Source organism: Colossoma macropomum, unplaced genomic scaffold, assembly GCF_904425465.1.
Source record: "Colossoma macropomum unplaced genomic scaffold, Colossoma_macropomum, whole genome shotgun sequence".
In the NCBI taxonomy this organism is placed as follows: domain Eukaryota; kingdom Metazoa; phylum Chordata; class Actinopteri; order Characiformes; family Serrasalmidae; genus Colossoma; species Colossoma macropomum.
The window spans coordinates 9,727,074-9,750,562 of NW_023494788.1; the positions used below are offsets into that span (position 1 = coordinate 9,727,074).

A 23,489-nucleotide genomic window follows, 5' to 3' on the forward strand; every position below is an offset into this window, starting at 1 on the left:
TCAATCAGTCAACCTTTATTTTGACTCTGAAGTACATTGAGGGTGACCCTCATTTACAGTGTAGCTGAGCAAATGACAAGGGATTGAAAGAGAAATGAAATTAAATTTACCAACTAAAACAAATGAAAATCATCAAGACAAAAATATAAAGAAAATGTAAAAAATAAAATATATATTTTTTTTAAAGTAACAGCTCAAATAGAAAACAGGCATAAAATATAAATCAATATATAATATAAAACAGACTAAAATTAAGTCAAAGAACCAACTTAGATAGTAAGCAATACAAAAACTAAAATTTTAGAAAAATTATTAAAAAATTATTTACTAGAACAAAAGAATTAACATTAAATAAAACAGTTACAAAATAAAATTAATTATTAATAATAATAGTAATAATAATAATAATAATAATTAAAAAGGAGAAAGGAAAGGTTAAACTCTAACCTAAAACAGTTACAGGCTGTCAGGTGGTGGCTAGAGACTAAAAGTTTAAATGACTTAGTGACTCCAGCGAGCCGAGTCACAGAGACTCCTGTGGTAAAGTCCAGCTCACTGGTGCTCTGTAGCTAAAAGCAGATTTTCCCAGCTCAGTAAAAACTCTCAGTACCTGACAGGTAATCCAGTCACTACAGCGGGTCTGATAACTACTGTTATTCATAGAGATCATCGATGAGACATAAGCTGGCATACAGCCAGAGAGTGATTTCTAAATAAAAATAAGCCAATGTGATTCCCTTTGTGCTGCTAGTGAGGGTCAGCCAACTTTATCATACAGTCTGCAGTGGTCAGTGTTATAAGGGTCGCCAGTAATGAATCGCAAGGCAGAGTGATAGATTGAGTCCAGTGGTTTGAGGGTACTGGTGGACGCGTGTTTATAGACTATATCACCATAATCCGGTATAGAGAGTAAAAGAAGTAAAATGAATGTTAAACTACCAATTTAGTATATGTAGATTTCAAAATGTATTTTCAGCTGAATATAAATATCTAAATGAACAGTTAAATCATTAATTAAATAAAATTAAACCTGACAACTGTTGTCAAATCAGGTTATGGAACAGTAATAGCAGTTTATGGAATAATTGAGGGATGGAAGAGGAACACATTAAAGGAAAAGATGCCTAATTAAGAGTAAAAAAGCAGCAGTAATTTGGTATAATGAAAATTACAGCTGGTGTAATAAGCATATTAGGCAGTTAATGTACTCGCTATGTGATACGGGTCACTTTCTGCAAAACGGACCTCGCAAAAATTTTGATCCCAGTTACGTCCCTGTTTGGGAGCACCTGAAATTACTGGATGATGAGCGCAGGTTTCACAGTGAGAGGGTGGTGTACCACAGAGGCACGACTACCTCAGTGAATCATCTGAAATACATAGTACAGTATAGTATAGTGATCCTTATCCAATCTATATGCTTTACATAATCGCTTATAATCGATTCTAAGATACCGAAATCAATGCAGTTGAATCAGCACGTTCAAATCACTAGATCACAGTGCAGTTTTACTCCCGTTGTTTGCCCTGGGGACGAGACATACTCGAGAAGGGGGGGCTCTTCATCTCTTTTCCTTAGAATGAACTGTACTCATGTGTGTGTTTGTGTATGGGTGCGTGTGCCTGTGCATGTGTTTGTATGAGCTCTTAATCAGATGCGTGGTTTGACCTGTTGTAGGAGTGAGTGTCAGAGAAGGAGTTATCGATTAGATGGCATCACACATGCTTTTTTTCCCTCTCCGTGTCCGCGGCCCAGTGCGAACCCTTCCCCGGAGTCGCTTTCAGCCGCAAACGCTTTGCTGTCTGGCAGCGTACTGAGGAGGGAAAAAAACTTTCCCCGGATCAATAACGTGCCTTCCTGTTCGGTCGTCTTCCACGAGGGCAGGGGTGTCAACCATGATTATGCTGTCGAAAAGACACACTGAAAACACTGTGGAATGTTTTATTAACCTCTCCGCTGTTTACCAAAATCAATATGGAGCTATATTCTAGCCCAGTGCAGAAGAACATTGTTGGGCTGCACAGTGTATTGTTTGTTTATTGTTATTGCGATATTGGTAATATGCAGATGAGCATCTAACCAATCAATATTTTTTGTATTGTCTGCCATGAGCACTGAACACATTCCAGATGATAGAGCTGGCACCATATCATATTTTCCTTTCCCAGTCCCGAAGCTGATAATAAACCAAGCTTTAAAATGAAATTTGATATAATATTTATATGTTTATATTTCATGCTCTAACTACTCAAGCTCTCTGCAACACCACTCTTATTGTCATCGTGTGACGTTATTATGTGGGTGCTGTGTGGTGTAGTGCAAAATTCTGAGGCCCCCCATGGGTGCGAAGTGGGATAATCTAAAATGCCACTGACACGCCTGTTGGAAGTGAACACAATCTCAGATGACACAAACATAAATGAGTCTCTACACTCTAAACTCACGGCTGCTAGTTCCTGCTCTAAAATCTGATCCATGTTCACAGCAGTTAATATAAAAATACTCACAGTACACATGATCACACACAGTTGAATTCTGTTTTAATGCTTAATTGTAGTTATTAGCCCTTTAAAATCCCAGGCTTATTACATACTAAGGCTTATTATTCAGTGACTGCAGGGAACTTAATGCAAACTGGCTGAGCTATTTCTTATGTTCTAGAAGTATGTAATAAAACTTTGGGCTCTGGCAAAAATATCATTTCACGATTTTTTTTTTTTGCAGGATCAGGATCACGATTTTATCACAATTCTTTTTCATGTTGGTTTTTAACACCATTTACAAGTTAGTAAACAGTACAGCCAAACTAATCTCCCCTTTTAAAAATATAATACTAAAAGAAAAAAGAATAACAGACTAAAGTACCTTTTTGAGCAGATTTTAATCTGTGTGTGCAATTTTGGCATAAGTCAAAAAATTAACACTGGTTATAAAAGGTAAACAACACCACCAATCAGGTAAAGTGCACTCTGCATAACAGCCAGCATCACTTGTTGTTGCAAAAAAAATCACGTTTTGAACTTGTTTTCTATCTTGGCACGACATTCAGTGTACATCCGTGGAATGGCGGTGTTGGAAAAGTATTGCAGCTGAGTAACTCATACCGCAGCTCAACTACTTTAAGGAGTCTTTGGAACCCCTCGTTTTCCAGTGTTTTGATAGGAACCATATCCTTTGCCAGATAAAATGTTATTGCTTCTGTTACCTCTTTCCATTGTTTACTTGTCTTCTCATATGGAGCGCCTCCCTCAAATGCTTGTGTTAGTGTTGTTTGTTTTGGTCTTGCTCTAACGTTAACCTCTGCTGGCTGCAGTGTATCGGACCTCCTCAGTGCTTGACTTTCAGCGTACTGTTTGGGATGTTGTCGCTTTAAACGGTTGAAAGGTTTGTCGTGTTGCCGTCCGACGTGAGAACCTTCTCTGTGCAAACTTTGCAGATCACCATGGTTTGTGTCCCGTCAATTTGGGAAAATCCAAACCGGTTCCATATTACTGATGTTGACTTTTTTGGGGGACTAAGTCTTCGCCGGTGTTTTCATTCATGGCTTCCCACTTGTGAAAAAGGGGAGGGAAAAGCGAGGCATGATGGTACGCTATGATTGGTTTATCTGCGTGTCTCTAGGGTGGGCATGAAAGGGACTAGCAAATAGTGTGCTTTGACTGAGGGAAAATAAAAACCCACATCGCTTGTATGTGCATAGAACTGCACGTGCATTATAACACGATCCAGCGATCTCCCTGTGATGGCGTATCGTACACATTATAATCCTTCACAATCTGATATCGTCATATCGCACACCCCTTGCTCTGGGGTTAAAATTACATTGCTTGGCAAATACTGGTGCATTTTAACGGGTTGTATTTTGCGGCCGATTTCATAAGTGCTATGTCTTGATTCATAAACGCTAGTCTTACATTTTGAGGGGAAATCCTTTCACAGTGTCAGTCACATTTCTAACACTTACTGTAGACACAGTCTGGTCTGTGCCTGTGTTGACCGCATCGTCTATTTCTGGCACTTCTTCTCATGATGTCAGACTGGACGAAAATGTGGACATCTTTGGCTTTGCATTTAATTTCTTTCTAGGGTGTATTAGTTCTGCCTTTTTGTGTACCACTGAAAAAAATGTCATTCAGCCTGAGGTCAGTGACTGTCGTTAGATGGTAGAGCTGCTCCTTTTTCACATTCAGAATCAGGATTGAAGTATTTTGCTGTTAGAGTTGCTCACCACCCAGGTTCCTGTCCATTCCTTAAGGGGCACTCGGCCACTCAGACCCCCCTGAGTTCACTGCAAGCCATTCCCCTATGACAGTGTGGGGACAATGTGACATATTATAACCCAACTCGCTTAACTTAACTGTATGTTTAGTGGCATCACAAGCAATTTAGTGCTATTTCAGGCTAGATTTGTACCTGAATCGAGTCAGATTCATTCATTTTTCCTTTGATATCTGGTCCAACATTTTCTGTTAATTTAGGCCAATTGAGATACCCAGTACTGGATCAGTACCGTCACTACCAGATGAGTGTCTGTGTTTTCATAAATCACATGATACAACAAAAGTAAACCATGTGGTTCAAAATGAATGCAGACTGAACCGCGTCAGGATTTGCGAACGTGTTTTTAATATAGGGTAAGTTTAGTATATTGTAATTATTGTAAATCCTGCTGTATCTGTTTCTAAGGATTGAAGTGTATGTGTGTGTGTGTGTGTGTGTGTGTGTGTGTGTGTGTGTGTGTGTGTGTAGTATTACGTGCCAGATTCTCTGTCTTTCCTGCATGTGTGTGCATGTGTGCTTGATCTTATAAGTCCATTTATTGATCTGTTAATTAAGAAGCATCTGTCATCTGTGCTGGGAACAAGCAGCTGTGACAGGGCTGAGGATCAGAATGAGGGAGTGAGATTTCAGATGGTCATTTTACTGAGCGCTTGTGTTTTTTTTGTTTGTGCTCTTTCTGCTGTCCCTGTTGACACATGACGACCTGGAGTTTGAAGTGCCACCTTCAGCTGCTTCCTTCAGCGAGTTGATGATACTCATTTCATGTTTTATTTCTGTTGATGGACAGCAGAAGGAGTCCGTCAGCACAGCTTTTAGCCATATGTCTAGTGCTGAGTGATGTATATAGTCTGAAGCAATATAATATTGTGGACATACAATATTGTTTTTTAGACCAAGAAGATCAGTGCATACAATTTTTTTACATTGAACATTGAACATAGTGTATCAGACTGCCTGAAAGTTGTGGGTTTGATGTCAGAGCACATGGGTGTTTGGTAGTTTCTGATTGGTTGAACTCTGTGTTATTGGGGTAAATTTCCCCACTCAAAGCTTAAGACAGCATTGTCGATAATGTAGGACATAAAAAATTTGCAGCTCTTGCAATTTGAAAATTTCACTCTTTCAGTAATTCCAAAAAATGCAAACCCTCGATTGCACAATGTTGCCTCAGGGCAACAAACTAATTTTCTTGACTTTACAATAACGTTATACATATTTAAAGACAATGATAGGGTAAACAATAAAGGGAAGAGTTTGAGTAAGTCAATAAAAAGCATGCACTTACTCATACTGACCCTTAGTGGGCACTTTTAAACCTCTTTTTTAACATTCAGCTTTCAGTTTTTTTGTTATGAGAATTTGCAGAAATATGTTTGTTGCCTAGAAGCAACATTGCGTGACAGTGGAATGGATTTAGCCAGTCACAAGCCAGATCTCACCGCTTCAGGGAACATGGCTCTACATTATTTCTTCTCATTGTTGCACAATGTTGCATCAAGGCAACATATTCCAAAAGGACCCCTGTACACATTATTTTTTAAAAAATGTTTTTAAATATAATATTCAGGTCCAGAAAATAAATCAAGGACCATTTTGTGAATTGAATATTTTTTTTTCAGTTTGCTCTCATAGGTGGTTAAGGGAATGTTAGCCTAGCGTTATGTTTAGAGCAAAAGCTAAAGAATCAAACTTCAGACACCCAGCATGTATTAGGAAACCAGCTGCATTTAAGATAAGTGACAAATTATGTAAATGAGATTTTTCAGTGAACGAGTCCTTTAAAACATGTTATGGAAAGTTTTTCAGACATTGTAGGACATTAGTATAGAGTATCAGTACTCAGGAAGCACTGGGTCATTAATCATCATTATTGGTCAATTCATCATCATCATGGCTTCATGTTATAGGGATGGACATTTCAGTCAAATCTTAGATTCGAATTTTTAAAGCGTAGTTTAAGGCATAATTATTTGAAAAATATTCTAATAATACACTTCCATATGGCCACCCCGAGGAAGACCAGGGAATCTTGTCTACAGGCTTCCCCAAAAGCGGCAGGAGACAGTAACCAGAGACAGTGAGGCCACTAAGCATCTCTATTACTGTACTACATAAACCCAGACCTGTTTCTCAAATCCATAGTAGGTGACGTGGTTTGAAATTTATTTCATTAAATCTAAACAAGTAGAGTTTAAAATGAGCTTGAGTTTGATGTTTATTGACTTTTTGGTGACATTTCCAACGTGTTACAACTGCATTTTGTACTTTCTGCTGCCCGGCGCCAGAGACAGACCCTCTGATGGTGCAGTAGCGTTTAGCTGGCCACAGCGTGTGTATTTCTTTACCGTTAGCAGGTAAGAAACTCTGACCAAAACGTAAGCCGCTGACTCTGTGCTGCCCTCTGGTGGAGTATAGAGTTCAGAAATCTCATGGTTCTTTTGAAAATGTATAAGATTAGAGACAAGCTCATTTGCAAATCAAAAATCCTCATTTACTGTTTGATTGTTTTAAACTTTCATGACTATTTAAATATTTGAACATTCTGACCCATCCTTAGTTCATTAATGACCAGACACCTTGATACCAGGATATAGGAATGGGTGGTATAACTGGTGAACTTCTGTCCTGTTCGGAACTGTTGTATCAATATGCTATCAATAAGCGACATACAAACAGGGAGAAACACGCAGACGTTAACTTTAGCTGAGTAGCCGACCAGTGTTTCGGTCACATTTCAAATGAAAATGAAAGGCAGCAGACCCTGAGTCACCTCCTGCCGTCTAGTCTGTTGCCTCTGAAGTAGTCCACTTTGTTTTTGAGGACATAAAGCAATGGTCGTGGTCTTTTGGAGTTAGCCCTGGCCTAACATCAACACCAGAGTGATTGCTGCACATCCTCTTATACCACATGAAAAACCGCATGACTCAGTTAGCCTTGCGCAACAAACCATGGTCCAGCTGGTACAGATAGCCTGCATGACTGTAATATTTTCCAAACTCCAGCAGCGTCTGATGATCAGAGGCACAAGTGTGTGGGATGCATGTTTGAGACAAATGATGAATGAAATTCAACCAAGCTGAATTTGGCTTCTTAATCACACTTCATTAAGTACACCTAACTTGTGTCTACATTGTCCATTTTATCAGCTCCATATAGGTTCACTTTGTAGTTCTACAATTACAGATTACAGACTGTAGTGTTATTTGGGTGGTGGGTCATTCTCAGCACTGCAGTGACACTGACGTGGTGGTGACGCGTTAGTGTGTTGCGCTGGTACAAGTGGATCAGACACATCACTGCTGCTAAAATGAACAATGAGTGTAAATATAAGAAGGCATAGTGAAAGGAGCTTTAGCAAGCATTTAAAAAGGGTACTGCAGTCCAAATTCAAAATTTTGTAGAAAGTTGCCATCCCCGTCCTTCACAGATTCAAAGCTCTCGTAGGTTGCCAGGTTGAGGACACTGAATCTACATGAATGAGTGCAACTTTAAACTTTGACAAGTGACAAGGAGTCCTACACTGCAAGCTTCTCAGCTAATATAAACAGTGGTGTGAAAAAGTGTTTGCCCCCTTCCTGATTTCTTATTTTTTTGCATGTTTGTCACACTTAAATGTTTCAGATCACCAAACAAATTTAAATATTAGACAAAGATAACACAAGTAAACACAAAATGCAGTTTATAAATGAAGGTCTTTATTATTAAGGGAAAAAGAAATCCAAACATACAGGGCCCTGTGTGAAAAAGTGATTGCCCCCTAAACCTAATAACTGGTTGGGCCACCCGTAGCAGCAACAACTGTAATCAAGCGTTTGCGATAACTGGCAATTTTGGAATTTGAGGAATTTTTGCCCACTCATCTTTGCAGAATTGTTGTAATTCAGCCACATTGGAGGGTTTCCAAGCATGAGCCGCCTTTTTAAGGTCATGCTACAGCATCTCAATCGGCAGCAATCACTTTTTCACACAGGGCCCTGTAGGTTTGGATTTCTTTTTCCCTTAATAATAAAGATCTTCATTTATAAACTGCATTTTGTGTTTACTTGTGTTGTCTTTGTCTAATATTTAAATTTGTTTGGTGAAGGAATTTATTGTTGTGAAATGTGCTGTGTTGTGGGTGTATGTGCTAAAGTTGTATTTTAGGCTGCCTATTGTTGTCTTTCTCGTTATATGGTCATGTCTGTCACACCTGTCACTTGTCATGTATAAGCTGGGTCTAATCTTGGCATCAGTCCAGCTATAAATCTGTGACAGTCCATTGTCTTACGGGCTGGCTGGCTGTCTGGAACCTGTGCGCACAACGAATAAACTTCATTTGTCCAGACAACAGACCTAGTTCCCTGGTTCGTTGGGGTTTGGATTCTATCATTGGTGATCTGAAACATTTAAGTGTGACAAACATGCAAAAGAATAAGAAATCAGGAAGGGGGCAAAACTTTTTCACACCACTGTACATTTGCTGTGTTTTTATTGTTTGCAAATTATAAACCAGCTCATGTGGATTTTAGACTGTCAATGTTAGTTAGATGCATGACTGGCTATGTACGGTACCCAAAGCTACGTCCGTTATTATAATCCCACTGCTCCAAAAATTTTTTTTATGAATTTGTCTGTTTTACCTTAAATGGTACAGCACTTACATTCTGGTGCCTCAGCCTGTTCGCCAGCTTTCTGCTTGAATTTTGTCGTTTCATCTTAAACATTTAAGGTGGAATGGGAAAATCTGAGCAAGAAGCTGGCAAATAGGAAGCCAACTTCGGCCTCGTCTGCCTTGATAATCTACTTGCATGCAGACCATTATGAATGCGAGTACTCGAATGATGAAATGATTTAAAATGGCCATCCCTACTAGTAGCTGTGATAAATGACTTAAGGTTAGCTAACATTACCTGTTCAGGAGAAAATTAGCGAACCCAGCATCTGCCTTGAAGTCATTCTGGGCTCTAAACTGTCTGCATCTTTCAAAAGCATCGCCAGTATTTACTCGCGTTTTAATACATCTCTGGTGATGGAGCTTTTTAGAGGGATGCAGATGCTTTTTAAGTCAAAATCCAGTTTGTTTGCTTGCTTCCATGGCTGCATCATGCTGTGTTTGCCTGCCATTTTGTTTCATATCTGGCAACCCAGGGTGTTGAGATGCTAGTGGGAATTGGGCAGTGGGTGGGATCACAGGCCAAAACATAAACAGACTTCCCGCTCCGGAATAGAAACTTTAAATGAGAAGATACTGACTGTAGCACTGTTGTAGAGAAACCAGTATTTCAACTTACCATGTTTGGTTAATCTATGATGATCTCTCATGGTCATTTTATGATTTAGTACAGTAAATAAATGACATATTGTTCCTTTAATGGCCGGTCGGTGTATGTACTGTGATATGTATTAAAACCATTAGAAATTTTAGTTACAACACGCATAGATTTTTGGAAAATTCCATATATTGAACTATATCAGTACCACCCAGTTCTGCACGTGGCACCTGTGACTGCATCTTTTAGGTTTAAAAATGCTGCAAGGTTCCCACAGAGCAGCTAGAACCTTCCATCAACTAGCAGACATGCATGAGCGATCAGAGGCTAACTAATCTGGCCCCTCTTCCCCAGAAAGCGCTGTAGTGCTGCGCTAATCTCAGCGCTTCAAAGCTGATGCTCTCTCTGCCATCTTACAGTGATCTCTGTGCTGTGACGCTTGCGGGAAATGAGTCCCCGTCTGTTTAGTGTGGGTTTCTTGCACATTTGGATTCTGGCTTTTCACTTCATATGGCAAGGTCACTTTAGCCTGGTCTGTACTCCATTGTTTTGGTGCTGTGTAATCTGCTAGCCTACACATTTGGCTTGAAAAGAAAGCATCTAAAAAAGTGGAAACGAGCCAGAATGTTTCCTGAGCGTCTTACACTTGTGCTGTCATTGTGTCTAAGCCTCCCTGAATCGAAGCCTGTAGGGCATGAGAAGCTTCCAGCACGGTGACGTCCAGCCGAATGCTTGTGCTTTGTTTACAGTTATATTTGGCCTCGAGCGGGGCCGCAGTCAGCCATCCCATTCCTGTCAACACAGGCTTGTCGTTTTTCGTCTAGTAAATCTAATAACCAGAAACATAATGAGTCAAGATTTATAACCTTCTTCTCTCACGCAGGGAGTGGGCAACCAGTGGGACTGAGTGTCCTCAATTCCACAGTGAAATTGTACCAATGTGAGGTCACTGCGGAGATCAGGACAGCTGAACCTTGTCGGGACTGTAATATAATGCTTAACGTTTGTGAGTTTATTAACATGCTCGGTTGCATTCAGTATAAGTTGTGTCGCTAATTGTTACTTGTTGTATTGATTGTATCAGTGTAGAATAGTGCTTATGGCTGTATTAAAGAAATGGTTCAGAAAAAATCACAGAAAAGTCATATTTAAACAAATTTCTCTTTGCCCCAAACATAGTCAGTCTCACACACACACACACACACACACACACACACACACACATTTTCTAAGCCGTTCATCCTTCTGGGTCGCGGGGGGAGCCGGAGCCTATCCCAGTGGTGATTGGGTGGAAGGCAGGAAACACTACGGACAGGTCGACCAGTCCATCGCAGGGCCATAGTCAATCAGCCAAGACATATTTGATATCTGAAATTTGCTTCTGTAGTTCTGTGATGGAGCTATGAGGCTAATGTAGCTAACAAGTAAAGGACATATATATAATTTTTAGTGTTTTAGTTTTTGACATAATTTGAAAATGCCTGTTGCCTTTTACACTGTGTGCAAATTTAATGATGAATGGACCAAAAGAAAAAGCCCAAAATTACTTGGTTCCATTGACTTAAATTAAAAGTGAAGTATGTTTTTCCTTCTCCTGTAAAGTTTGAAGATAGAAGGTTTTGTTCAGACAGCAGCTATATATATAAATGTATATAATATATATATATATTAGTCCCAAGTCCAGCCCCAGAGCCAAATGCAGCTCACATGCAGATTTTAATTGGCCCTTGGCTTCTGCTTAAGAGTGTTATAAGTGGCCTAATACATTTCATCTAATGATGGCAGTAATACTGTAACATTACAGTGTAATGCACTGTACCAAAGTTATCTAAGTTCAAGAGCCTTTCCTCTCTGACTGGACCTGCAGCTTAAGTTATTAAATGACACTTAGTCAATACTGCAGCCATAAAGTGCAGATGTAACACTGAGAACCACCGATGTTGGAGATATGGAAGTTTGAATACTTTTTCAAGAGCCAAAGCAAATGCATGTGCATCAAATGTCATTCATTAATATCAGTAGCCATGAAATGAAGTATGGATGTTACGCGGAAGAGAAACTACTGCCAGCTACCCTCATCTCACAGCACCACCTTCTTATTATAGTGAATGAAGTAATCCAGTAAATGTGTGTAAGGTCGAATAATAATGTGGCTATTCTTGCTGTTTACTCTGCTGTTCTCGATTAATAAAGTGATTTCGGACTGCTGGTGCTGCTTTTATTTGACATGTAAAGAACATGATCTATCAAAAATGTGTAGATTTTTGTTTAATTTGTCTCACAAATTATATTCTTAAAAAAGTAAACACATGAATAGCAATATACTTAATACATTAGTCACATTTTGCTACTTTTAAACACTTTAATAATTTGTTGTAAGTGCTTACCGATCCAAATAGCTCTGAATAAGCAATCCAACAATAAAAGAAGCCTTGTACATCCGTTATACAGTCATAGTAAGCAACAGTAACTCACAGAAATCTCAGATTCTATGCCTTGGTATGTTTCACTCTGACCAGCTTAAAGACGTACCGTTGTAACTCCTCTGATGGCAGATTCATACGCGTTTAAGGGGTCATTGCCAAATTCTCAGAATGGATTGCCAGCAAAACACTTGGTTTGATTAATTTCTCTACAAAGTTCTATTTCCATATTTTAAAAACATAACGTTTTGAATCATATGTAAATATCATTTCAGCCCTGACATGGTACGATATGGCCCTCTTTATAAAAAGTTTGGACATCTCTACTGTAGATCATCACCATGATAAGACACGGCCTCAAGTGTTCTGTTGCTGTTTCATGTACCTCGCTGCACTACATCCAGTTAAACTGACCTCATCATCCACTCTTTGTAATGAACTGTGCAGTGGTCCAGTTTTCATTAAGTATGGACGATATTTACAGTATGCTCAGAAAACTGGATTGTGATGTAATTTTTCACAGTAACGGTAAATACTGTCACATTGCCCACCCCTACCTACATTTCTTTATTTTATTTAGTTTCTCAAGTGATTTTGTTTGGATGATAATTGCCTTGAGTCATCCGGGTTCATTGATTTGTTTACATTGTACCTATAAGCCGAAGTTGAATAGGAATCAAGAGATAACAGTCCCAACAAGTCAATGTGGTTCCTCGAAACTCAGCAGATCTGCTTCGGTAGCGTGCGATTTTTCCAAGTCGCGGCTCCAGTGTGAGCCTTCCAAAGATCACTGCTATTTCCTGTCTTCATGCTTGACAGTGATGTCTTCACAAGGTCAACAAGTTCACCCAGTGCCAGCTAACAGACAGCATCTGGTGTGAACAGGCTGGCCTTTTTGGTGTTGTGTCCAAAAGCATCTCTATCACACATACATTTATATATATGGAGCAGTTCCTTAAGCAGCAGACAGGGGGAACTGTAGGACCTTGCTATCTTTCAGGCCAATCAGAATACTGGCATCATTGTGATAGGCTCCTCACTGGCAAAGCTTTCTCTACACTGTTGTCTCCCGACTGTCGACGACTCTCCATCTCCCTCTTCCCCCTGCTCTCTCTCTTGCTCTCTCTCTCGCTCGCTCGAGCCTCACTCTCTGGCTCTGTTCTCCTCTCTCCCCCTTTCTCTCTGTCTCTCTCTCTCTCCCCCTCTCCGCTTGTGGCTAAATTAGATGCAGAGAGGGGGGACTCCATCGCTGCTGCTTCCATTGATACACGAAGGACTGGATTTTTTGAAATTGGAGCTTCGAGTGAAAGAGCAGGAAGGATTTTGGCCACGGGGACTGGTGAGTAAGTAGAGCATCATCTGTAGAAGCTGCTGGATTTACATCGAGGTACAATAGTTTCTGGGTTGAGGCGGAGGGGGGAGGCCGAAAGAGGGGGGACTCTAATTACGGATAAGGATCAGCGGAGGATGGACGTGTAATTTCCATTCAAGGAAATCTGCTCTAGGTGATTCTCCATGCTTCATTGTCTTTTCCATTGTGCTGGGAGTCGTGTGATGGCATGTTGGAAGTGGCATCTTGTCCGCTGCAACAGCTGTGCAAGCCTGGCCTCTTTTCTCGCCCCCCAGATCACTGCATTACATTGACAATGTCAAAGCGTCGCATGATTGATAGCCCTAGCAGTGCCTACCATGTGTCACCAACTGGTCGTGCGTCCGCTTGCGGGACCACAATGACATCGCCGCAGTGCTTGCTTAATAAGACAAAGCAGATGGGTCGAGGCTCAGTCTGTTGATGATGTCAGGGATACCGGCTTCTGCTTTTGTTCACCTGCGCGAGTGCGTGGGATACGTCGGCACGCTGTGTAATTATGCACTGGTTAACACCAGACGCTGTTACACCGAGCGCCTCTGGGAGACTGGCTCTTGTGTATTTGTCAGTTTATGGTGGGCCGTATTGCTCAGTTATGGTGAACGGTCAAGGTTATGACCGGCACACGGGTAGAAGACCAGACATGGGCGAGGATGACCTCCGTTCTCCATCCGACTTAATAAAAAGACAGGTTTTACAGTCCCTGTCTTGCTAAAGACGCTGTTGAAGGCGCTGAGAGGCAAGTGCTGGTTTGCTATTAGGTGCTGCATTACGTACATCATTTAGTTATGGTATTAATGTTGACAGTGCTGAACACTCAAATGCCTTGCACTCTCTTGAATCACTCTTTCAGGTAAGCTTTTCATCACTGCCAGTGGAGTAAATACCCCATTAATCAGATCTTTGGTGATACCCTGACAGGTTCCCGAAAGTTCAAATGATGGGCAGTTGAAGTCAAAGCTTCACTCTGGATCTCTTTTTTTTAACCATGGTTAGCTGTGGTCATTTAAAGCCCAACACATAGAGAGTTTGCTGAAGGGGTCTCTCGTGGACAAACCGACTGAGATGTTTGTCTGTTTTCACAGGAGGTGTTGTGGATAAAGACCTCCGCCATTACCTTAACCTCCGCTTCCAGAAGGGATCAGTGGACCACGAGCTCCAGCAGATCATACGGGACAACCTCTACCTCCGCACTGTGCCCTGTGAGTAACCCTGAGATGATGTGCTCTACTTAACCCGTCTGCTAGTAATCTGGAAAGGGGATTGGTTGCAATGTGGGGATCAAGTTTATCTGCTGATTATGCATTGCTGGATGTGGATGAAGTGACCTTTTGGAATTGCTTACTCTGAAGACTCTTTTTGAATTTGACTTATGAAATTGAGACCCACAAAGCGAAGCCAGCAGTGGCGGTTTGCTCTGTATCAGTACCAGTGATGATGAGATTGCCATTGTATTATTGTCATGGGTCCTATTGAAAGGAAAGAGTGAATATTTCTTCACTTCTTTTCACTTTGGGTGCTGCAAGCTGAGTGAATCGTATTTTAGACAGACGACCAAGAATTTTTCCTGTGATGGTTGTGGGATGGATCTTGTGCAGCCACCTGGAGATGGGTAAAATTCATTTTGAGCAGATGCTCCAGTTACATTCAATTGCAAGAATCCACACAGACTTTTTCTCAGGCAAGTATGTTTTGTAGTGATGATATAAACACAGTGCAAAAAAGCAGCCATTTCTCCCATTTAATCTGATCTTTTCCATGAATAATTTGCTGTTTCAGTGCTTTTGTTGCTTTATTCAGTATGTAAAGAATGTGATATAACAAAGCCAGAAACTCATCGATGTTAATGTTGTATCACAGACTGCCTTTTCCAGAGTGAGAATATATTTCACTGGCCTTTTATTGTTACTCTCACCAACCCAATCAGTAATAAGCATTTCCATAGCAATCTGAATTTGTGCTTAATCTCAGTCAATCCACCATTGAAGACACCATGGTGCTTCCTTCATACAGTGATAGGTAACACTGTAGCTCGCTGTTCCATATGCTGGTAATTTTCGCAATGGCCAAGTTGGACATGTACGCACTATCAACCACTCTGAAAGCAGATTCTAATGATTTAAAGGCAACAAAGACTCTAAATATGTGTATTCAGACTCTGAATATATGTAAGATGTAAGTATGATGGATGATTAATAGGTTTAAGGCTTTTCGTCTGCTTATTTGTACACCCTGTTTGTTCTGTAGGTCTGTGTCTTTTCTCTCCTGACTCACTCCCTGCAAGACTGAATTGGTTTGTCATTCTAACTACAAGTTTCAGCCGCTGTGTGTGGTATTGATGCTGCTTTGGATTTAGCTGATGCTGATTTGGTAAGAAGGAGGTTTAAACACTCAAGCCTTGTAAATTCCTTTTTAAATTGGTGCCATGACCCGGATAATATCTGAAGATCTGTATTCATCTGGGATTGGAAAGGAGAGGTTAAGTTTTAAAGACGTTTAACTGGCTAGCTATCATGGCATTGAACCCAGAGTGAGCCAAACAGCTGAAGCTATCAAGCAAGTTCATTTCAATAGTAATTTTTGCATTGTGCTGGAATGACTCCCTTGAATCAGCGCTTTGACATTCTTTTTGTTCCATGTATGTCTTTTCCTCATCCTTAGACGTTCCTCTTATTGTCTATATGCTTTTTCTTCATTCTTTCCGTCTCCCTTTTCATTGACTCTTTGATTCATTTGAGTCGTTCCTTCCCTCCATCCTCCTTACAGTGTACACTGCCACCTCAATATTGTCTTCCGCTCTATATCTATAGTTTCCCCACTCATTCCGCCTGTTCAGTCTCTCTCTGTCTCTCTCTCCCTCTCGTCCTCTCCCTTGCTCTGTGTCTCAGCCCGGGGTTTCCAAGGCAACCACCATCTCTTCTCTAGGCCTGCCTGTCGACGGTTCCCCCTCCCCCTCCATAGCACGGCACAAAACACATCACAATTACCGAGCGGCTGGCTAAAATGATGCCTTTGATTTATGCTCGTGCTGCGCAGTCATGAGCGCGCGGTTCTGGAAGTATTCCTCCCGTACAGAGAGTCATTAATGTAAGCGAACAGTCCTGCTTGGAAATGTAGAGGAGGAGGGATTGGAAGAGACAGGACAGGGTAACGCTTTAACTGTTCCTTAGACATACTGTGCATACTTGCCGAGGGAGGAACAAGAAGGCGACTTGGGTGGCTGATCCTGCCGGGTGATTAAAAACATTTCGGATTAAGGTTTGCTTGCGCTTGTTTTGCAACCCCTAGGGAAAAAAGACATTGACTGAGTTTCTATGTCACTGGTAATTAAGGCATCGTGAACTCTATGTGGATTTGTATCGGTTGTTTCCGTTCGCATAACTCCCCACAGCTTTGCTCTGTTGGTGGAGTCTAGCGCTGGCAGGGCTTTTTCTGTTTACTTTTAGTGTGTCTTTGTGTGAGCATTTGTTCTGCCAGTGTTTTGCCCCTTGTGGTCAGCTGTGTGCTTTTTGAACCCAGAGAGGCCAAAGCAGCCATAAATACACCATGTCATCTCCCTCTTGGTTCGAAGGTCGTAGGGTGGCCTGTTTAATTTTAGAAATCCTGTCCTTGTCACCCTCGCTTACCAGTCCCCATCTTAAAGCTTCTGCCTATGGCCGTGTGGGTACCACTCCAGTGACACAGAAGCTATTGTTGATCATGCACAGCTGCAGGTGGCTGAAAGACCCCCTGCCCGTCTCATCTTTTCTGTTTGTTTCTCTTTCCCGGTATAGCATATTGTGTCCTTCAAGTTTTCATGGGTCAATAATTACGCTTATTGTATACACGATTAGCCATAACATTAAAATGACCTCCTTCTGTCCACACTCATTGTCCATTATATCAGCTCCACTTTACATATAGGTGCGCTTTGTAGTTCTACAATTACAGACTGTAGTTTCTCTGCATACTTTGTTAGCCCCCTTTTACCCTGTTCTTCAGTGGTCAGGAAGCACAGGACTACCACAGAGCAGGTATTATTTGGGTCTCAGCCCTGCAGTGACACTGACGTGGTGGTGGTGTGTTAGAATGTGTTGTGCTGGTACAAGTGGATCAGGCACAGCAGTGCCATCGAGTTTTTAAACACTGTGTCCACTCACTGTCCACTCTATTAGACACTCCTACCTTGTAGCTCCACCTTGTAGATGTCACTCTTGCACTGTGTCAGATACAGTAGCTCATCTGTTGTTACACACACTAACACACCACCACCATTTCAGTGTCACTGCAGTGCTGAGAATGATCCACCACCCAAATAATATCTGCTCTGTGGTGGTCCTGTGGGGGTCCTGACCACTGAAGAACAGAGCAAAGGGGAATAACAAAGTATGCAGAGAAGGAGATGGACTACAGTCTGTAATTGTAGAACTACAAAGTGCACCTGTTTGGAAAGTGGAGCTAATAAAATGGACGGTGAGCGTAGAAACAAGGAGGTGGTTTTAATGTTATGGCTGATTACTGTATTTGTCTGTTTATTTAACCCCTTATCTGCAAAGACGTAGGCCTGGGATTCAGTTCCCACTCACATAACTGCTTGACTTACATGTTAGTTTTATAGTACTGAATGATTTAAATTTGTTAATGTAGTCTTAAAATTAAAAACTGCATTATAAGACTGCAGAGCTTAGGCCTTTTGGCAAACATGAATTCCAATACAGATGCTATTAGCATGCAAAGCCAAAGGAGTAGACCAAACGTCTGCTACATGCAGTACGAACAATCCCGAAGGCTGTTTCCGTGTGATAACCATTCAAAACTCCTGGGCTGGGAGCGGCGAGGCTGTTCTGCTGGGCCACTACACCGCTGCAGTGCTTCAGCATCATCCCACTGGCTCCAGCCCCAGTGCCCAAGCGGTCACAGCGCAGAGTCTGACTCTGCTTTCCCCCCTGCAGGCCGCCACGCTGTCTCTTTCTGTCAGTCACTTTGACGGGCGGACGTCAGGATGCATCACGAAGGGCCTGTTCTTCCGCAGGGCAGCGGGGGCCATGATGAGCGCACAGTGCTAGTTCAATTAGGCCTGCCTGTTTACCCCTCCGCAATTGGCTTGCTAAATCTCCCCCATGCATGAAGACCCCGCATTTACCTGCCATCAGGGGTGTAAAACTCATAGTGACATCACAGTGATTCAGATTGCCTATGATTCTTCAGGAACTGATTCAGTGCATCGTCAAACCTTGATTTGAATTTGTATGAATATACAGATGTAACTAGAGAAATTATTTACATATTAAAAGTGGGCAGTGTGGCAAAAAACATAGTATCATGGTACTTTAAGACATTGTCACAATATATAATAACAATAATTATTAGTAGTTTGTGAACATGACAGAATACACCAGCAAAGCTGTAGTGCCTCATTTTTTAAAAATGCTATTCAAACTGTGATTACATTAGGGTTGCATGATTATATATTTAAACAGATCATTAAGAGTTATGACCCACAGCACAGGAATGATGTAATTGGACGGGCGAGAATATAGGAGACCTGTCTAATATTAGAGCAGTGGTGTGCTCTTCTAAACTGGGCTGTAACCTTATTCCCCTGCATGTAGAGTCATTTAACCACTCTGCTATACAGGCAGTTCAAGAATATACATTTGTGCGCAACTCAAAAACTGCCCTGTCCTTAAATAACCAACCTGTAAAAATACTTTAAACGTAATTATTCAGCCCCAGTGTTGTGTGTAAAATGTGCAAAGCCCTTATATCTACTATCGCAACAAACCTGCAACACTATAAGCGGCTTTTTAAGGAATTAAACATATATTGTATATTTTGTATTGTTTTGGTGGACACAGAAATAAAAATTGTGTATATTAATTAATTATTGCAGCTCTATATGGAAAAAGCTATTCAGTGAATGCTGTGTTTTTCTTACAGCCTTACATTGCACAAAAATGATAAGAATTTTAATAATATTAATAATTGCTTCCAATTATATTGTAGCTTTTAGTAAGTCGTTTTTATTTTTCACTTTGCACACTAGTGAATGGTGCTTTAGTCGTTTTGTTTTTTTTTTGCTTAAAAGTAAGTTATATTTCTATCTTTCTTCAGAAAAAAAACTGTACTTGACACATTCTTTTGATCATAATTTCTCACATTATCGTCATCATGATATCTGAGAACTTTAAAACATTGCGTTTTATGTCCATATTGTGCAGCCTTAGAGTACATAAATGTTTTTTTTTTGTTCATCCGCATTGCTAAATCCAGGTAAACTGAACCAGTTATCCTCTGTTGAAGCCCTTAGCCCTGATACGTCTCATTTTAATGAAACATGAGGTTGACCTCTGTTCTTTAAGTGCTCAATATATACTCGGAAAGGCATATTATAATGTAAATTGTCATATCGTCATATTTCCCACCTCTAAATAGAACATGGACAATGAAAGAAGTACACCAAGCTTTTTTATTCTATGGTTATAGATTGAGAATTACTATTTGGGGCAGAAATAGCACTTTAATGAACATAAACTGATTAGAATTGATTCTAACATTCCAAAGTTGATGCAGCTAAAATGCCATCTTTAAATCGATGCACTGATGCTTTTTTGCGCCCCTGACTGCCACAAAGCAGCAAAAGTCTCATAAGCTGCCATCAGCTGTGGCACAGTGATATATTACCATACAGGCGTCTCAGGCTGTTGGGAGCTGGAGGAGAGGGGGAGATGAAGACAATAGGAGAGACAGCTGTGGGGCTGAGTGTGATGCAGGAGAGGATTCCAGTATATTTTGGTGTCGTCGTGTGTCAGGCTGTTTGAAGCCTTCACTTTGCTTGTCAGTGCAGTGACATGTTCTTCAGCAGAGAGTTGTCTTGATTTCCAGGTGACTGAGTCGCCTCGACTTACAGCACCACTGAACCGGCGTAGGCCCCTCCCCTTTAGAGGAGGAGAAGGAACGCTTCCGCACATGCCCCTTGTGCTGTCATTCTTTTACGTCCCCTTCCACACACTTCTGCTCCTGTTCTGTTGAGATTCCTCCAGATGTTCTCAGCACCGCTGTGGCACTAGTGACAGCTGGAATCAATAGTGTAAGGGTGAAAAAAAGAGATTGGAATTTGAATTGGTAATATTTGCATATCGCTGTCTAGATTTTTATTTTAAAAATGGAGTTCAGATTAGAGATGCGCAGCGATGCACAGCATAGGAATGATGTTTAGACTGCCTGATATTTCATACCGATATTTGATGATGTTTTTATTGTACTCTGGAGGAGGAGAATTCTAAGGCAATGCTGGACTGCTGTGCTCGAATTTCTGTATTTTATTCATTTTGCTGCATTTGGAAGCCTCCACAAACAAGTGTTTCATCTCTCTGTAATGCAGGTATATTTAGTGCCAATTTCTACAGTTTGTCAGTGTTTATATATCAGTTCTAGCAAATATGTACATTAAAAATATCAGATATTGGCATCAGCCCACAGTTCCCACGTCAGTACATCCCTAATGTGGAATAAATTAACTCTTTTTATAACTATCTTTGAATAAATAAAATGTGAATTTTAAACTGTGAAAGATTGCTCCTACTTATTTTCAAACATGACAAAATGCACCAACCACATTTTTTAAAAATGCTGTCCAAACTGTGAGTATGCAGGAGCTCCGCAATTAGACTGGCAAGAATGCATTAGGAAACATGTTGAGTTTGCTATAAAGCATCGTACATATTTTCAATGTTTGAATGAGTAAAATGTGAATTTTGAACTGTGAAAATTGCTCCTACATATTTCGAAATATAAAATGAATGTTTCAGAAATTCAGAAACATGAAATATTCAGAAAAAAAACACAAATATGGGTGTAACTTTTGATTAATATTGTAATATTATTATTAATATTGATATTATCAGGGCTGGCATGGGACTTGTTTTCAGACCGGTAGTTATATGATGCAGACCAGACCGGACCACCTTAAACTCTAACTGTATTTTTCCTGCTACCCACACACAGCAATGCCTTCGTGCAGCATAATTTTTATTTTAAACATCATTTTTCTGAAATATGTGCATTTTCATCTTCTTTTTTACTCTTATCTCTTATTTCTTATTTATATGCTATAGTGAGATAAACAGGGTGGCTAGATAGTGATAGAATAAAAATAACTGACTAAAGTTTTTGTCTTAAATGTGGCATAATCATCATGACAGTCAGTATGATACAAACAAATGCTAACATTAGCTAAGTAACTTGTGAACACTTCTCATGGCACATGTGCTCAGATATCTCCTCAGCTCCTTTTATACCTGTTTATACCTGCAGTTCTTACTGCTACTGTCCATCCCCACATAATTCACGTATGATAGCTATGAAAACAGTAATAAACTCAGTGTAGCTCTGTCTGCTGTGTTAGCAGCACCACATTGTAGCACTTAATTTGATAATCACTTGAGGTTGATGTTAGTTTCCTATTGGAATTTCACCATAAATAGTACCGCATTTTCTGCCTTTACACACTAGCGACTAAATAGACGTCTGAATGCAAGTGCTACATCATTTAAGGTGGAACAGGAAATGAGAATAGGAAGCTGACATCAGCTTCGTCTGATCTCTATCCACTGTGTGAGTTACAATCAGTAAACCAGGGCTGTACAACGTAAGGTGGGGCTGCTGGTTTAGCCTTTAAATCGCTACATATGCACTCTTGGATGTTATACTTTGTCTGTGTGTTCTTTTATGCGTGAGTTTATTCATTAGCTCACAGTAAGTGGCCCAAAACGCTATCGGACCTGCTATCACCAGGAATTCTCCTGACTCTCCCAAATACCCACTACAGCATTTCACACTATAACAGTTCAATTTCAGACATATTGTCTACATTCTACTTACATAATTCTGAGACTATTTGGTTAAATTTTACACTGGACGCTGTTGGCTGGATATTTTTGGTTGGTGGACTGTTCTCAGTCCAGCAGTGACACTGAGGTGTTTAAAAACTCCAGCAGCACTGCTGTGTCTGATCCACTCGTACCAGCACAACACACACTAACATGCCACCACCACATCAGAGTTACTGCAATGCTGAGAATGATCCACCACCCAGATAGTACCTGCTCTGTTAGGGTCCATGGGGGTCCTGACCACTGAAGAACAGGGTAAAAGGGGGCTAACAAAGTATGCAGAGAAACAGATGGACTTCAGTCTGTAATTGTAGAACTACAAAGTGCACCTATATAGTAAGTGGAGCTGATAAAATGGACAATGAGCATAGAAACAAGGAGGTGGTCATAATGTTATGCCTGATCTGTGTATAAAATATATATACAAACAATTCCGAAGTCTGTTTTCATGTTACTTGATTTAAGGAAATTTACATTTAAATCCACAAACAGAAAATAATAATAAAGAAATTATATATATATATATATATATATATATAATTAGATTTTCTGTTTGTGGATTTAAATTTAAATTTCCTTAAATTAATTAACATGGAAACAGACTTCGGAATTGTTTAGTTAATTTAACCCCGTTTGCAGTGCCTATAAAGTGCCATTTCCCCCTGTTTTAGAGGAGGTCCCTTAGTTTAACTACGCATTCAGTGACATTGTTATATTTAATTGGAAATGTGTTTACAAAACCATAAGAGAACTGGACTTTCATCTTTGTGGGTGACCAAGTCAACATGTATAGAAGTGTTTTTATTTTGTTAAAGTTTTAATTATTGCAGCAGTTGTTCCTGATTTTTGATATGAAAAAGCTGCAGTTTGCCCGTTTTGTCTCAACATGGCCGTCTTTGTGGAGAGGTGTGAAATGCTCTCACACCAGGGGGTCCTCACCTCTGCCCTTTTACCCCTCAATGCTCGGTAGCAGCTCAACAATGTCCCAGTTAAGCTGCTAACAAATTTAGATGGAAAAATATTTCATTTGCTTATAAATATTAAGGGGCCTGCTGAAAAAATGTAGGTAAATATCTTTGGTATAATAGTTTACTGTGTATGGGTTTTGGTTCAGGGCATCTTTGCAGTTAAATCAGGTGAGTGTTTGGAGTGTAGGCCCTGGCTGTGCTTGGGTGTTGGTGTCTTTGACCCTGGTGTAGGAGAGCAGTGCGGCAGTAGAGGAGTGATGGTGGTGCAGGGAGAGCAGTGGCCACAGGGCACGTGCATTATGCATGCTGTGGGTTTGCCCTGCTA

At 40.5% G+C, this 23,489-nt stretch overlaps 1 protein-coding gene across 1 annotated transcript in view; it reads left to right on the forward strand.

Moving 5' to 3' along the window:
* The window catches only part of magi2b (membrane associated guanylate kinase, WW and PDZ domain containing 2b), a 165,741-nt gene that overhangs the window by 24,657 nt on the left and 117,595 nt on the right, over window positions 1-23,489 (forward strand). Inside the window, 1 exon segment of the mRNA XM_036568297.1 lies at window positions 14,409-14,525. Within this exon segment, the coding sequence (XP_036424190.1) occupies window positions 14,409-14,525 (117 nt within the window).